This window comes from Equus quagga, chromosome 5 (assembly GCF_021613505.1).
Source record: "Equus quagga isolate Etosha38 chromosome 5, UCLA_HA_Equagga_1.0, whole genome shotgun sequence".
In the NCBI taxonomy this organism is placed as follows: domain Eukaryota; kingdom Metazoa; phylum Chordata; class Mammalia; order Perissodactyla; family Equidae; genus Equus; species Equus quagga.
This window is the reverse complement of record NC_060271.1, coordinates 28,860,886-28,877,325: the sequence shown is the minus strand read 5'-3', so window position 1 is coordinate 28,877,325 and position 16,440 is coordinate 28,860,886. Positions and strand designations below refer to the sequence as shown.

Genomic DNA, 16,440 nt, shown 5'->3' with positions numbered 1-16,440 from the left:
CATTAAGCAATGCTGTGGTGGCATCCCACAGAGAAGAATTAGAAAGACTTACCACTAGGATATACAATGATGTACTCGGGGTTTGGGGAGAGGGAAAAAAAAGAAAAGCCTGTTTAAAAAAAAAAAAAAAGATGGAACAATTGAGGCCTGTCTTTATTTGCTCCTGGCCACCCCCTTCCCTTTTTTTTTTTTTTAAATGGGGTAAAGGCTACCATGAAGTTGGTCTCTTTACAGACCAAATATTGAATGATTCACATTGTTTATTGTCTTTGAAGTGTGAGCTGAGTGATATTAGTGAGGTGCTAATGAGTCACTAACCAAGGCTCTACATCTTCTCTCCTTCTTCCCCTCCCAGGAGGCTACCCAAGGCAGCCAAACTATAATGCCTTGCCCAACGCTAACTACCCCAGTGCGGGCATGGCTGGAAGCATGAACCCTATGGGTGCTGGAGGTCAGATGCATGGACAGCCTGGCATCCCCCCTTATGGCACACTTCCTCCAGGGAGAATGAGTCACGCCTCCATGGGCAACCGGCCTTATGGCCCTAACATGGCCAATATGCCACCTCAGGTTGGGTCAGGGATGTGTCCCCCACCAGGGGGCATGAACCGGAAAACTCAAGAAACTGCTGTCGCCATGCATGTTGCTGCCAACTCTATCCAAAACAGGTAAGGCCTGGGAAGTAATGTGGGTGTCAGTGCAAGGAAATTGTAGAGTCACTCAGGTCATTGAGATGCTTCTGGACCTAAACCTTGTCATCTTGGTCAATATGCATTTTACTGAGAGTTCTTTAGAAAACTAGGTTTCCTTGCAATGAAAAACACAACAAAAGTGCTGATTCTTAAGCATCTTAGATAGCAAATTTCACATGACCAGATATCATATGTAAAGAACTTTATTAAAGCACAGGTTATTTTGATTACTAAAATAAGTCTTCAGAGTTTCTTCTGACAGTCTAGTTTCTTGGTTTCCAAAAGCATTTTTAATGATACACATGAGTTGGATCTGTGCTACAAGAGGATGGTAGGGTTGTGGTTTGCCATTTCTCCTACTGTTCTATGTGGTCCTGTGTGTTTGACTCTGGTGCTAGAGTGCAAAAGGTTCATATGATTTGGTTTAATGACTTGAACATTCATTTCTTCCTTGGCCACTGACTTCAGTGAATATAATTCTACTGTTTTGAAGGCTGTGTCTGTGCATCCCATTGTTGGTACCTACAGTTCTAAAAGTGACTGTTGCTTATTGGGATGTTGATGGACCAAGGTAGAATAGGGTGAGTGACTGTGAAGAGATGGGTTTGGTATCAGAAAGATAGAAGCGCAAAATTTGTGGTAGGCTCATCAAGAAAGAATGCAAAGCCCTTCCAGGTGCTATGCTATGAGAGGTCCAGTTTGGTTGGGATTTGACGTGATAAAGAGTGGTAAAATTAAGCATTTAATCTAGGCCTTTTGTCATAGAGAGGGCCTTAAATGGAAACAGTTTGATTTTGGAAATACCTTAGAGGGAGGCAGTACTTAAGACACACAGGAGGGCTCCATTCTCAAGGAGTATATACCTTAAACTTGAGCTATGGTTTCTTACTTGGAGCTTAAACCCTGTTAGAACCTTTTGTGGGACGTAGGAGAGAAGACTATCTAGGTCAGGTGGTGCCTGGTTGTGGTTTGGGGGACCAATAAACTTTTTCCTTATAAGCCACACAACCCTATTTGGCTCAAGTCCAAATCTGAAAGCTCAGTGTTTCTAACTCTAGCCTTTCTCACTTTCATTCATCTTCCTCAGGCCACCAGGCTACCCCAATATGAATCAGGGGGGCATGATGGGAACTGGACCTCCCTATGGACAAGGGATTAATAGTATGGCTGGCATGATCAACCCTCAGGGACCCCCATATCCCATGGGTGGAACCATGGCCAACAATTCAGCAGGTAAGTTCTAGTCATTGTTCACCCCAGGGAATTCTTCCAGAATGTTCTTCATGTCACAAACCTATTGGACTTGAGAATTTTTTCCTCTTTTATAGGGATGGCAGCCAGCCCAGAAATGATGGGCCTTGGGGATGTCAAGTTAACTCCAGCCACCAAAATGAACAACAAGGCAGATGGGACACCCAAGACAGAATCCAAATCCAAGGTAATGATTTATACCTTGACTCCTCTCAACTTTCTCTCCCATCCTTTGAGTAATAAGAAGGAAAAAGAGGGGCTTGCCCCGTGGCCGAGTGGTTAAGTTCGCGCGCTCTGCTGCAGGCGGCCCAGTGTTTCGTTGGTTCGAATCCTGGGCGTGGACATGGCACTGCTCATCAAACCACGCTGAGGCAGCGTCCCACATGCCACAACTAGAAGGACCCACAACAAAAAATATACAACTATGTACTGGGGGGCTTTGGGGAGAAAAAAGGAAAAAATAAAATCTTTAAAAAAAAAAGGAAGGAAAAAGAAAAGAGGATGACTAGACTCCAGCCTTTTATGACACCAACTAGACCATCCTGGAAACAGCTACTGTTGCCTCTTCCTATCATAAAGGGTCCCAGGATAATAACTTATTGAATTAGGTTTGAGTTAGCCTAAGGGGTGCTGATGTAAATAACATAATGTTCTCACAGCTGTCTGTTATGGAGGAAATGCCAGACCTGCAGTGTAGAATTCTCTGTACTGCCCTCTGTGAAACTGTGCCCCATCCCCATGCACTGATGGATGGTATGTGCCATGGGCAGCTAGTTACTCTTCTCTTCCTGGACCTTACTCAGAGCAGTAGGAATGGTTGGTGCCCTGTGTTCTATAAAGGAGAGATGAGGCAGGTGGGGTTTGGATCCTTGGCCTCCTTGTAGACTGGTTCTGAGTATGCTGTCTGTTGGGCTATGTGACAGTCTGGGGACCTAGTCAGCATTTGAGCCATTTGAAACATTTCTGTCCTTTGTCATACCTCATTTTCCCTATTTTATAAAGGAGAAGAAATAAAAATCATAGGTGCCACTTTCTGTGGACCTTTACCTCTGGCTTCCAGACCCTTTTAGCCATCCTCCCATCTTAAACAGGATAATATCCAACACCTTTCAAGCAGGTGGGAGACTTTTGCTTTCTTGAGAGGAGGAAGAGTTTCTTTGCATTTTAGTCCAACCCATTGTCTTAAGATCACATTTTGAGTTTCTCAAGTTCTCTGAAACAGTCTATAAAAGTGCGTCCACTGGGTAATAGTGTGGGAGTAGTAGTGACGTTGATGTCAGGTAGAACAAGGGTTTGAGACTCAGCCCTGCTACTTAAAAGCTATGAAATCTTAGGCATGGCCTCCTTGTGCCTGCTTCCTTATCTTTTAGGAGAAGGATAATTTATGATACCTAGTATGTAAAGGCATCTACCACAGCACCCAATACATAATATATAGTTGGTGTTCACTTCTTCCTTTCTGGCTCCCTTTTGATCTTTCAACCTTGCAAAGGCAGGGCAGGAAGGTGTTTCAACCTTGCAAAGGCAGGGCAGAATAAGAAGCTTTACCACTGGCCTATTCAAGGGACTTCTAAGACCCTTAGCATAGGCTTTGAATCTGACTGGTTCTTATGAATCTTGATCCACCCCTTCCAGAAATCCAGTTCTTCTACTACAACCAATGAGAAAATCACCAAGTTGTATGAGCTGGGTGGTGAGCCTGAGAGGAAGATGTGGGTGGACCGTTATCTGGCCTTCACGGAAGAGAAAGCCATGGGCATGACAAATCTGCCTGCTGTGGGTAGGAAACCTCTGGACCTGTATCGCCTCTATGTGTCTGTGAAGGAGATTGGTGGATTGACTCAGGTGAGTGCCTGGCACTTGGCTTCCCCTGTGGTTTCAACAAGCCTCTCTCTAGGTACTCAGTGGCCTCACCTGGTGTCATGCATCCCACAGGGACGTCACCTTCTCCTGCTCTCTGAGTCATATACTGACAGGCTGGGGAGCATGGGGCTTCCAGAAGATAAGGCAAAGGCAGGAGGCTGAGACCTCCCTGAGTAGTATGAAGTATTAGCATTAAGTTTACCATATGTCTAGGGTCCTACTGGGGTGCAAAGACAGAGAAAGTCTTTGGGCATTCTGATTCCATGGGAGGCAGTTTGGCATAGTAGACAAGGGAAAGGTTTGGAGAGATGGGCCTAGTTTTGAATTCTTTCTTAGCCACTTACAACATATGTGAACCTTAATCAAGGTGTATAACCACCCTGAGCCCTAATTGTTCTTATCTGTAAAGTAGGGACAGTATGTACCCTATTAGACTGTCAAAAGCTAGAAATAATAAAGTTTTCAGCAAGATTTCTGCCACATAAATTGGTCTGTAAGATGGTACAGGGACAGTCAGAGTAGCTGCTGACCCTTTTGTTCCAGGAAGCTTCCCAGTGGAGAGCGGATTTCAGGAGCTATTTAGTAGAAGTGGTTTATCAAGGAAGACGTAGGTGGAAATTGTGTTTAGTTAATCTGTATGGGAGACGTAAGTGAATGGATTAATGTATGCTGAAAACCTTTGAACTGAACGCCTCCTTGAGCCCTGCCCCTGCCCCGGTACCTTACACTTCTGTTTTATACTCAGCCCAGGATGCAAACAGGTGAGGCAGTGCACTGCCTTGCAAACTTTCCTCCTACGTGTACTCTGTAGTCATCAGACCAGGAACCTGCTGTTGGATCTGAGTTTGTGGCTGAGCTCAGGGGGAGGCGTGGTGGGGACGGGCATATTCCAAACCTTCTAAATCAGAAGAGGAAAACAGCTGTCACCAGCAGAAAAGAAAGTGATTGGAATGAAGCCAACCAACAGTCAGTTATGAATTCCTTCTCCCTTCAGGCTTTATTCCCTTCCCCCACAAAGGAAAACAAAACAAAACAAGACACGTGCACACTGCCACATAACTGGCGTGGGAAGCAAAGCCACAGCAGGCTTCTGAGGTGACCCTGGTTTATTCCTGCCATTCTCCCTGGCATTGAGCTCTCATAGTCAGGCCTCTCCTGCCTGCAGGGAAAGGGGGAATTGGATTAGATTTGGCATACTTTCGATTGGATGGGCTTGGGGATTCACTGAACCTAAGATGAGATGTAGAGGGAATCCCAAAGCCTGGGCCTGTCTTTCATTTTTCAAAAGGATGCCAACCTTTGGGATGCTATGATGTAATTGAACTCTAAAGACAGTGAGGGTTCAGAGAAGAAAGAGTGCTGTAATAAGTTAGTTTGTGAAGGCTCCAAGAAGGCAAAAGATGAATTCTCAGCTTTTCTAAAGGATTAGTAGGGTTTAGAGAGAGGAAGGGGCCCTTCCATTGACTGGTCCAGATGGCATGGAGATGAGCAAGAGTCTAGAATATACCCTACCAACGCCATCTCCAACCTTTAAGACTCACTCAGGGGCCAGCCCGGTGGTGCAGTGGTTAGGTTCACATGTTCTGCTTCAGCGGCCCAGGGTTTGCCGGTTTGGATCCCGGGTGCGGACATGGCACTGCTTGGCACGCCATGCTGTGGCAGGCGTCCCACATATAAAGAAAGTAGAGGAAGATGGACATGAGTGTTAGCTCAGGGCCAGTCTTCCTCAGCAAAAAGAGGAAGATTGGCAGCAGATGTTAGCTCAGGGCTAATCTTCCTAAAAAAAAAAACATGAAGAAGGAGACCTGCCTGGCTAGAACAGAAAGAATAATTGTAGGAACTGGGGGAATGGCCTTGGTCAATGTGTCCTGAAACCGAGGAAAGGAGGCAGAACTGTAGCCTGACTGCTGAGAAGGTACAAAAGAAGTCATAGGGCCTGGAGCATCTCCTGGACAATCAGGATAGTGACTGGGAAGGGAAAGGGGCTTGTAATTATATGTCATTGAGATGCAGGGGAGCAGTGGCACAAGAATGTCAAATTTGCAAGGAGCCCCTAAGAAAAAAAATCAGATGTGAAAACCCCCAGTTTGACAAAGTAAGTCAGGCAGGATGATCATTGATATTAGCACACATCTCCATTTTATAAAATGTTAGTTTTTATTGGTGCATTTAAAATAGGATTTGGATCTGCTGGTTATTTTTACACCACTTTTCAGCACTACACTTGATACACACTATACCTTCTGGATTCTGCTCTCTCTGACTAATAGTGATGTGAAACTTGCCCTATTTTGAATAAGCATTGTCTGATAGTTGCAATGATCCATGGATAGAGCCTAGTGAGGGTAGAGGGAAGCCAGCCGTGGATTTAACGTTTGTTGTGGACCATCTACCAAGCAGGGTTAATTTTTGTCATTAACTGAGAACTGTGATTCCACAAGAGATGAGTACCTGGTAGCCTGATGGCGTTTGGGGCTTGTGGGCAGAAAGACCAGTTGGAAGATATAGCCCAACTCTCCTGGTTGGTTGTACAGGTCAACAAGAACAAAAAATGGCGGGAACTTGCAACCAACCTCAATGTCGGCACCTCAAGCAGTGCTGCCAGCTCGTTGAAAAAGCAGTATATCCAGTGTCTCTATGCCTTTGAGTGCAAGATTGAACGGGGAGAAGACCCTCCCCCAGACATCTTTGCAGCTGCTGATTCCAAGAAGTCTCAGCCCAAGATCCAGCCTCCCTCTCCTGGTAAGGATCGGGTGAGCGGCCCCTTCAAGGGTCATCCTTCAAGAGTCTAGGCTCCTTATTCAGTGGTGCCTGCCACCAGGGATCTGTGCTCTGCCCTGCCGTACCACAGGGCTGGCAGACTAAAGCGCGGGCAGTGGCAACTCCCTTGGGAGGTAGTCTGCAGCAGCCCTGAAGTTTTAATTTTCATTGTGCACCTGGCATCTTGCCAAATGTTTGTAAACTAGTGAGTGGGAGGGACATCAGAGGAGTGAGGAGATCTGACAAATAGCAGTGAGGCTGGGCCATCTGGGAGCTTTGGCCCACTGATGTCAGTGCCTTAGAATGCAGCTCAGACTAGAGCCCTGAATTCCCCAGGGAGCTGAGATGTTAATGAATGGGAAGGAGGGGGTGGGGAGGGGATATGAATGGAATTCTCTGATGGGAGTGCCTCTGCCCACCCTCCTTTCTGAGAGGAGGCTGGGGCCTGGGCAAGCATGAGGAGGGAAGAAGGCCAGGGCTCCTCGAAGGTGGGTGTAAACACATGTGCCCTGGTGTTGACCTCTGAGGGTGTAATGAGTGCCTGAGATGACTCATCAGCTGGGGAGGCCTAAGCATTAGGATATCTGCTGCTGGGAATGGTAACTAATGGAAACATTAATTACTGGTAGTTCTGTTCTCATCAGCTTAGAGGAACATTTGAACTTGAGTGGTGACAGTGTGTTAGATGCTTGAGAATAGGAAGGCCTAGGCTCCTAAAGTTCACTGCAAGTTTGGGGTAAGATGGAACCTCCCTCCCGAGGATTTCAGGGTCTCTGACTGGGAGCTTGTGTACCAGCATTCTAGAATTTAATAGGTGAGACAGGGTCTTTGGGGGAGTAAAGAGAAGTAGTCAGGGAAGCTGGCAGAGACTCAAGGAATCACCAGCATGATGATGGCGTCGCCACATCACTCCCTTCCTCTGAACGTGAAGCAGCAACAGGGAGTAATAGAGCCCTCAAATTACCTTTATTACCTGGCCTTGCAAGATCCCTTGCTGAGAAGGGTGGTTTAGGCTTTAAAGAACTCTAGCGTTAGCCGTATAACAAACTTTTCCAAAGAGATCCCAGGGCATTTGTGTGTTTCTATGAGAATTAAACCCTTTCCTGCTCACCCTATATCTCTGTCCACAGCGGGATCAGGATCTATGCAGGGGCCGCAGACACCTCAGTCAACCAGCAGTTCCATGGCAGAAGGAGGAGACCTGAAGCCACCGACTCCAGCATCCACACCACACAGTCAGATCCCCCCCTTGCCAGGCATGAGGTAAGGCCAGGAGCAGGTGGTTTGGGGGATCCTAGGCAGAGGTGCATGAGCTCCTGTGCAGCCTGGTGGTCCCTGCTCTGCCTGCCCACCCACTGATTCCCGTGTGCCCTGCATTATCAGAGGAATTGCTTTATTTGGGGTTTAATTGGCTTTCCTCATTCTGGGGCAGGAGCAATTCAGTCGGGATCCAGGATGCCTTTCCTGATGGAAGTGACCCCACATTCCAGAAGCGGAATTCCATGACTCCAAACCCTGGGTACCAGCCCAGTATGAATACCTCTGACATGATGGGGCGCATGTCCTACGAGCCAAATAAGGATCCTTATGGCAGCATGAGGAAAGGTGACCAATTGCTGTTGGCCTTGTGCCCTTGATGACAAGGGCCAGGGAAATGGGGGGGATATCTTGAAAGTGGTTCAGGGTTCTTGTCGAGCCATCCTCTGAGATAAGGCATTTCCGGACCTAACCACCCCTCCCTCCTTTCTTGTCTCCCTCTCCCTGGCTTCACTTTGTCACCCCTTAACAAGTATGTGCTCTTTGCTTGTTGGGGGCTCTTTAGATCTCTGTTTTGAACCTATCAGGAAAACAATAGGAACAAACCTAAGGGCCTGAGTCTGTGGGGCAAGCAAGGTGTAGATTGCTAGGCCTGCTGACCTACCCATGTGCTCATTGCCTTCCTTTCTGCACTCAGCTCCAGGGAGTGATCCCTTCATGTCCTCAGGGCAGGGCCCCAATGGCGGGATGGGGGACCCCTACAGTCGAGCTGCCGGCCCTGGGCTAGGAAATGTGGCGATGGGACCGCGACAGCACTATCCCTATGGAGGTCCTTATGACAGAGTGAGGTAAGCATGGCCCCGACTCCTGTCCCATCCCAGCACCCCACAGCTACAGTGGACTCAATCTTCTTCTCCGATTGTGTTTAGGACGGAGCCTGGAATAGGACCCGAGGGAAACATGGGCACTGGAGCTCCACAGCCGAATCTCATGCCTTCCAACCCAGACTCGGGGATGTATTCTCCTAGCCGCTACCCCCCACAGCAGCAGCAGCAGCAGCAACGGTGAGTGAAGCCTGGTCTCAGTGCTGCTGTGGCTCAGGCTTTGCCATTTCCCACCCTGATCCTCTGTTTCTCTCTTTCCTGCAGACATGATTCCTATGGCAATCAGTTCTCCACTCAAGGCACCCCTTCTGGCAGCCCTTTCCCCAGCCAGCAGACCACAATGTATCAGCAGCAGCAGCAGGTGAGGAGGGTAGCAGGGTGGACTGGCACACAGGTTCCCCTTGAGAGCCAGTGAGAAAACTAGGTTGAAAAGTCTAAGCAGCTCGCTTTAGATGATTTGGTGTTGTTCTCCCACCCGAATAGCCAGTTGTGCCTAAAGAGCCAAGCCGGCAATCTCTTCTCTGTTTGGAGTCCAGTCCAGTCTCTCTAATTCTACAAAAGGGCTAGAAACAAGCCTTGATTTTTGAACTTTTCGATGTTTTTCTACTTAGAGCAAGGGAGAGCCAGAGGGGCATAGAGAATAATTCTTGCTTTCAGAAACAACTTCAAAAGATAATTTATGAAGGTGATTCCTTTGTTCCCTTGGAGTCTGTGTCCTTTCTTTTACGGGGCAGAAGTAAGCCCAGCAAGTGTGTGGTATAGCCATCTTGGCAGCTGTGGGCCTTGTGTCCCTGAGGGGAGAGTATTAACTTCCCCTCTGCTTGTCCCTGTCTTAGAATTACAAGCGGCCGATGGATGGCACATATGGCCCTCCTGCCAAGCGGCACGAAGGGGAGATGTACAGCGTGCCATACAGCACAGGGCAGGGGCAGCCCCAACAGCAGCAACTGCCCCCAGCCCAGCCCCAGCCTGCCAGCCAGCAACAAGCTGCCCAGCCTTCTCCTCAGCAAGATGTGTACAACCAGTATGGCAATGCCTATCCTGCCACTGCTGCTGCTGCTACTGAGCGCCGACCAGCAGGTGGCCCCCAGAACCAGTTTCCATTCCAGTTTGGCCGAGACCGTGTCTCTGCACCCCCTGGCTCCAATGCCCAGCAGACCATGCCACCGCAAATGATGGGCGGCCCCATACAGGCATCGGCTGAAGTTGCTCAGCAAGGCACTATGTGGCAGGGGCGTAATGACATGACCTACAATTATGCCAACAGGCAGAACACGGGCTCTGCCCCCCAAGGCCCTGCCTATCATGGCGTGAACCGAACAGATGAAATGCTGCACACGGATCAGAGGGCCAACCATGAAGGCCCGTGGCCTTCCCATGGCACACGCCAGCCCCCATATGGTCCCTCTGCCCCTGTTCCCCCCATGACAAGGCCCCCTCCATCCAACTACCAGCCCCCACCAAGCATGCAGAATCACATTCCTCAGGTATCCAGCCCTGCTCCCCTGCCCCGGCCAATGGAGAACCGCACCTCTCCCAGCAAGTCTCCATTCCTGCACTCTGGGATGAAGATGCAGAAGGCAGGTCCCCCAGTACCTGCCTCACACATAGCACCTGCCCCTGTGCAGCCCCCCATGATTCGGCGGGACATCACCTTCCCACCTGGTTCTGTTGAAGCCACACAGCCTGTATTGAAGCAGAGGAGGCGCCTCACAATGAAAGACATCGGTAAGGAGACCTCCCTGATTGGGTTGCTTAATCTGCCCCTTTCCATCTTGTCCATTGTTGTCTCTCCATCCTGATATTCTGGATGAGGTAAAATCTGGTCCAGTGTTGACTAAAATAGAACCAAAGAACTTTGGATAAGGAAGAAATCAGCTGATTTCAGGCTTTACATAAAGGAATCGCCATGCAGTGATGTCCTGAGAGAGCCTAGCCACAAGGGGCAGGTACCTCATCTCTCAGTTAGGAACTGCCTCTCACCATGTGTTATCTTCAGAGTAGCCTGACTGATGGATCAGCCCTGGGGGGGCCTCCAGCCAACCCTGGCTTGGTGGATGGACCACATGGAGGTTTATTTCAGGAACCCCGGAGGCATGGCGGGTAATGATGTCCCTCAAGTCTGGGCTGCTGGCAGAGAGCACGTGGGCATTAGACACCATTAACATCCTGTTGTATGATGACAACAGCATCATGACCTTCAACCTCAGTCAGGTGAGTACAGGTGGTGCCTGGGGAACCCTGGAAGATTGGGAGGGCCTGGGATCTTCTTGAAGTAGATGGTGCTCAGTGACACAGGAAATTAAGCCATCCCTGACCAACGTGGTTGCCTGTCTCTTGCTCCTCTCTGTCTTCCATGTGAGTGCTTTGATCCCATGCCAGTACCTTGCCACTGGCCATGGGCCCAGAATACTGAGAAGAAGAAGAATTTGTGTAAGGTATCAGGATTGACTTCAAAGGGAATTTGAGAGAAACTTTTTGGTATTAGTAAGAAATACAGATTCTGTTGATGTAAGTGAGGACACCATATTTTCTTGACTACCAAGAAGAACCTCTGGTCTTTATCAGTGAGCAGAGCAGTTTCTTTATTTTTCCCTTTCTCACTTCATCTGCTCTGAATAGAAGAGGTCTTTGTTGAACCCATTTTTCTAAGGTGTAGAATGGGAAGTGTAAAGAAGTATTCTTGAGGTGGCAGGCTGGGTTTAATGATGTTCTTGCAGAGGTTTTTCTCAGAGCCTCTCTCTACATGACGTGCACTTGAGAGTTTTCCCAATAGCTGGAAGAGTTTCTGCTGCACCATCCTACTCTTTGTTTTGATCATCATTAGTACCCAGCAACCCGTCTGTCAAGGAGCTGACCAGGGGCAGGGGGGACATTGTTATTAGTAGTTCCCATTTATTGTGCCTTCACTTTGTGCCAGGTCCTTCATATTTTCTTTCATGTCATCTTCACAACAGCCTTCTGAGGCAGATGTGGCCACTGAGAGATGAGTAAATAGGCTGAGTCTTACCTTTGCCCAGGTTCACACAGCTGTCAGCAGAGTCTTTCTGATTCCAAAGGCTGACTTTATGTCCATTGCAAAATATTGCCTCCCATGAGAAAGAAAAGGAACAGATACTGATTGAGCAATTTCCATATGACAGGCATTTGACATATTCCATTTAGACCTCAGAACAACTCTGTAAAGTTTAGGAATTTCCATCATTTTCAGTGGAAAACCTACAACTTAGAGAGTTTAAATCACACAGCTAGATCCTGGAAGAGCCAGAATTCAGACCTAGATCTTTCTGATTCTAAAGCCCTTATTTTTTCCATTCTGCTATACTGTTCAGCCAGCAATTAATCTGACTGGAGATTAGTGTTTTCTTCTAGAAGTAAATGGCCTATACAGGATCCAAGCTGGAATTTGGATCTACCTAGCACCAGCTTGGACCAATGTTTGGAGAGCCGAAGCTTCATCGCACTCATTATGTTGCATGATTCATGGAGGTCTAGCCTCCTGGAATGTTGAGGAGCTTGGAGAAGAGAGCAGATGAACATCTGACCATACTGCAGCCCCTCTCTCATTTCATTTGGAAGGGGTCATCCAACCTTGCCTAGCCTTGGGTTCTGCTTGGCAGTGGGATGTAGAGTATCCTAAGGGGAACAATGGCATTGACCAATGGGTAGGAAACTGGACCTGGTGAAGAAAAGCAGAAATTGCTTGGGAAAGAGGAGGCTGAGAGATGGGTGGCGCTGGTAGATGAGGTACAGAGCCATTTGTCAGCGTCTCTATCCTGCTGTAGGCAGGTTTACATGAAGGTAGGTTGGGCAGAAATAAGAATTTTGTGCTAGGCATAAGAGAGATTAAACGACTCATTCTATAGAGAACCTTTGGAAGGGAGCGGTTCTGCCTTTCCCCGCGATACAGATGTCTGCCCTAGAAGGAATCGAGGCAGAGATTAGGTGGAAGGGAAGACCTTGGGAAGTCTCTAAAGTTAAGGATTCTCTTCTTAGCCCACTTTTTGCCTTTATTTCCTCTTCTTTCTCTTTTAGCTCCCAGGGTTGCTAGAGCTCCTTGTGGAATATTTCCGACGTTGCCTGATCGAAATCTTTGGCATTTTAAAGGAGTATGAGGTGGGTGATCCAGGACAGAGAACACTACTGGACCCTGGGAGATTCAGCAAGGCGTCTAGTCCAGCACCCATGGAGGGGGAGGAGGAGGAGGAAGACCTTCTAGGTCCTAAACTAGAGGAGGAAGAAGAAGAGGAAGTAGTTGAAAATGATGAGGAGATGGCCTTTTCGGGCAAGGATAAGGCAGCCTCAGAGAATAGTGAGGAGAAACTGATTAGTAAGTTTGACAAGCTTCCAGTAAAGATTGTGCAGAAGAATGACCCATTTGTGGTAGACTGCTCAGATAAGCTTGGGCGCGTGCAGGAGTTTGACAGTGGCCTGCTACACTGGCGGATTGGTGGGGGGGACACCACTGAGCATATCCAGACCCACTTTGAGAGCAAGACAGAGCTGCTGCCTACCCGGCCTCAAGTGCCCTACCCACCAGTCACCCGGAAACTTGTCACAGCGGCAGAGGGTACACCAGGGACAACAGAGCAGGAGGGTCCCCCACCTGATGGCCCTCCAGAAAAACGGATCACAGCCACTATGGATGACATGTTGTCCACTCGGTCTAGCACATTGACCGAGGAGGGAGCTAAGACTGCAGAGGCCACCAAGGAGAGCAGCAAGTTTCCATTTGGCATCAGCCCGGCACAGAGCCACCGGAACATCAAGATCCTAGAGGACGAACCCCACAGTAAAGATGAGACCCCACTGTGTACCCTTCTGGACTGGCAGGATTCCCTTGCCAAACGCTGTGTCTGTGTCTCCAATACCATCCGAAGCCTGTCATTTGTGCCAGGCAACGACTTTGAGATGTCCAAACACCCAGGGTTGCTGCTCATCCTGGGCAAGCTGATCCTTCTACACCACAAGCACCCAGAACGGAAGCAGGCACCACTAACTTATGAGAAGGAGGAGGAGCAGGACCAGGGGGTGAGCTGCAACAAAGTGGAGTGGTGGTGGGACTGCTTGGAGATGCTGCGGGAAAACACTTTGGTCACGCTCGCCAACATCTCGGGGCAGTTGGACCTCTCCCCATACCCCGAGAGCATTTGCCTGCCTGTCTTGGACGGACTCCTACACTGGGCAGTCTGCCCTTCAGCTGAAGCCCAGGACCCCTTCTCCACCCTGGGCCCCAATGCCGTCCTCTCCCCCCAAAGACTGGTCTTGGAAACCCTCAGCAAACTCAGCATCCAGGACAACAATGTGGACCTGATCCTGGCCACGCCCCCCTTTAGCCGCCTGGAGAAGTTGTATAGCACCATGGTGCGCTTCCTCAGTGACCGAAAGAACCCGGTATGCCGGGAGATGGCCGTGGTACTGCTGGCCAACCTGGCGCAGGGCGACAGCCTGGCAGCCCGTGCCATTGCAGTGCAGAAGGGCAGCATCGGCAACCTCCTGGGCTTCCTGGAGGACAGCCTTGCTGCCACACAGTTCCAGCAGAGCCAGGCCAGCCTGCTCCACATGCAGAACCCACCCTTTGAGCCAACTAGTGTGGACATGATGCGGCGGGCTGCCCGCGCGCTGTTAGCCCTGGCCAAGGTGGACGAGAACCACTCGGAGTTCACGCTGTACGAGTCACGGCTGTTGGACATCTCTGTATCACCGTTGATGAACTCATTGGTTTCACAAGTCATTTGTGATGTACTGTTTTTGATTGGCCAGTCATGACAGCCGTGGGACATCTCCCTCCCTGTGTGTGTGTGCGTGTGTGGAGAACTTAGAAACTGACTGTTGCCCTTTATTTATGCAAAACCACCTCAGAATCCAGTTTACCCTGTGCTGTCCAGCTTCTCCCTTGGGAAAAAAGTTTCTCCTATTTCTCTTTCCTCCCTGCCCCCTCCCCCCTTTCTGTTCCTTGTCCTCACCTTACCCCCTCAGGACCCCACCCTATTTGAAAAGACAAAGCTCTGCCTACATAGAAGACTTTTTTATTTTAACCAAAGTTACTGTCGTTTACAGTGAGTTTGGGGAAAAAAATAAAAATGGCTTTCCCGGTCCTTGCATCAACGGGATGCCACATTTCATAACTGTTTTTAATGGTAAAAAAAAAAAAAAGAGGAAAAAAATACAAAAAAAACCCTGAAGGACAAAAAAGGTGACTGCTGAACTGTGTGTGGTTTATTGTTGTACATTCACAATCTTGCAGGAGCCAAGAAGTTCGCAGTTGTGGACAGACGCTGTTCACTGGAGAGGCCTGTGCAGTAGAGTGTAGACCCTTTCATGTACTGTACTGTACACCTGATACTGTAAACATACTGTAATAATAATGTCTCACATGGAAACAGAAAACGCTGGGTCAGCAGCAAGCTGTAGTTTTTAAAAATGTTTTTAGTTAAACGTTGAGGAGAAAAAAAAACGGCTTTTCCCCCAAAGTATCATGTGTGAACCTACAACACCCTGACCTCTTTCTCTCCTCCTTGATTGTATGAATAACCCTGAGATCACCTCTTAGAACTGGTTTTAACCTTTAGCTGCAGCGACTGTGCTGCCACGTGTGTATATATATGACGTTGTACATTGCACATACCCTCGGATACCCACAGTTTGGTCCCCCTCCCAGCTACCCCTTTATAGTATGACGAGTTAACAAGTTGGTGACCTGCACAAAGCGAGACACAGCTATTTAATCTCTTGCCAGACATCGCCCCTCTTGGCGCGATGCTGTACAGGTCTCTGTAAAAAGTCCTTGCTGTCTCAGCAGCCAATCAACTTATAGTTTATTTTTTTCTGGGTTTTTGTTTTGTTTTGTTTTCTTTCTAATCGAGGTGTGAAAAAGTTCTAGGTTCAGTTGAAGTTCCTGATGAAGAAACACAATTGAGATTTTTTCAGTGATAAAATCTGCATATTTGTATTTCAAACAATGTAGCTAAAACTTGATGTAAATTCCTCCTTTTTTCCTTTTTTGGCTTAATGAATATCATTTATTCAGTATGAAATCTTTATACTATATGTTCCACGTGTTAAGAATAAATGTACATTAAATCTTGGTAAGACGTTTGTGAGGCTTTTTATTGTTTTAAAACTATTTAAAAGCTGACCTTTTGAGGATATGGAGCTGGTCCTGTTTTTGCAAATCTTGCTTGGTGTGCTCTCCCCTTAATGGTGGCGTCTTGGACCTTGTCATTTCTGCACCATGTTCCAGTTTACATTCAACAGCGTAAGTCTAAATTTAAGGAAGTTCTGAGATGCTTTCACCTGTAAGAGGAAGTTCTAGGCATAAAAAGCATGTTAGCCTCTTGAGATACAGTGGGTTTAAATGGCCAAATAAATTAATACTCTAGAAAAAAAAACTTTTGGAAATAATTGGCAAAGGGAAGATCTCTGTTTTTCTTAGAAATTTTTAACAATAAGACACCTATTTGTCTGGAGGCAGCCTCCAACTTAACCATTTATTTTTTCCAGACTGGCGCTCTCCTCTGATTCCAGATTAAAGCATTTAGCTGCCTTTTTTTTTTTTTTTTTTAAAGATTGGTGTCTGAGCTAACTGTTGCCAATCTTTTTTCTTCTTCTTCTCCCCAAAGCCCCCCAGTACATAGTTGTCTATTCTAGTTGTGAGCGCCTCTGGTTGTGGCATATGGACGCCGCCTCAGCATGGTCTGATGAGTGGTGCCATGTCCGTGCCCAGGATTTGA

The 16,440-nt window shown here is 47.9% G+C and overlaps 1 protein-coding gene across 2 annotated transcripts in view; it reads left to right on the top strand.

Annotated features, from left to right (window-relative positions):
* ARID1A (AT-rich interaction domain 1A) overlaps positions 1-15,801 on the top strand; it is a 67,973-nt gene extending 52,172 nt beyond the window's left edge. For both annotated transcript variants that reach the window (XM_046660679.1, XM_046660678.1), the window contains 13 exons: positions 356-668; positions 1,780-1,925; positions 2,021-2,130; positions 3,579-3,788; positions 6,341-6,548; positions 7,697-7,829; positions 7,999-8,171; positions 8,521-8,671; positions 8,753-8,887; positions 8,972-9,068; positions 9,544-10,435; positions 10,791-10,921; positions 12,743-15,801. In XM_046660679.1, the coding sequence (XP_046516635.1) occupies positions 356-668; positions 1,780-1,925; positions 2,021-2,130; positions 3,579-3,788; positions 6,341-6,548; positions 7,697-7,829; positions 7,999-8,171; positions 8,521-8,671; positions 8,753-8,887; positions 8,972-9,068; positions 9,544-10,435; positions 10,791-10,921; positions 12,743-14,476 (4,433 nt within the window). In that variant the 3' untranslated portion in view covers positions 14,477-15,801. The remainder of the gene's footprint in view (positions 1-355; positions 669-1,779; positions 1,926-2,020; positions 2,131-3,578; positions 3,789-6,340; positions 6,549-7,696; positions 7,830-7,998; positions 8,172-8,520; positions 8,672-8,752; positions 8,888-8,971; positions 9,069-9,543; positions 10,436-10,790; positions 10,922-12,742) is intronic.
* Positions 15,802-16,440: the final 639 nt, after the last annotated feature.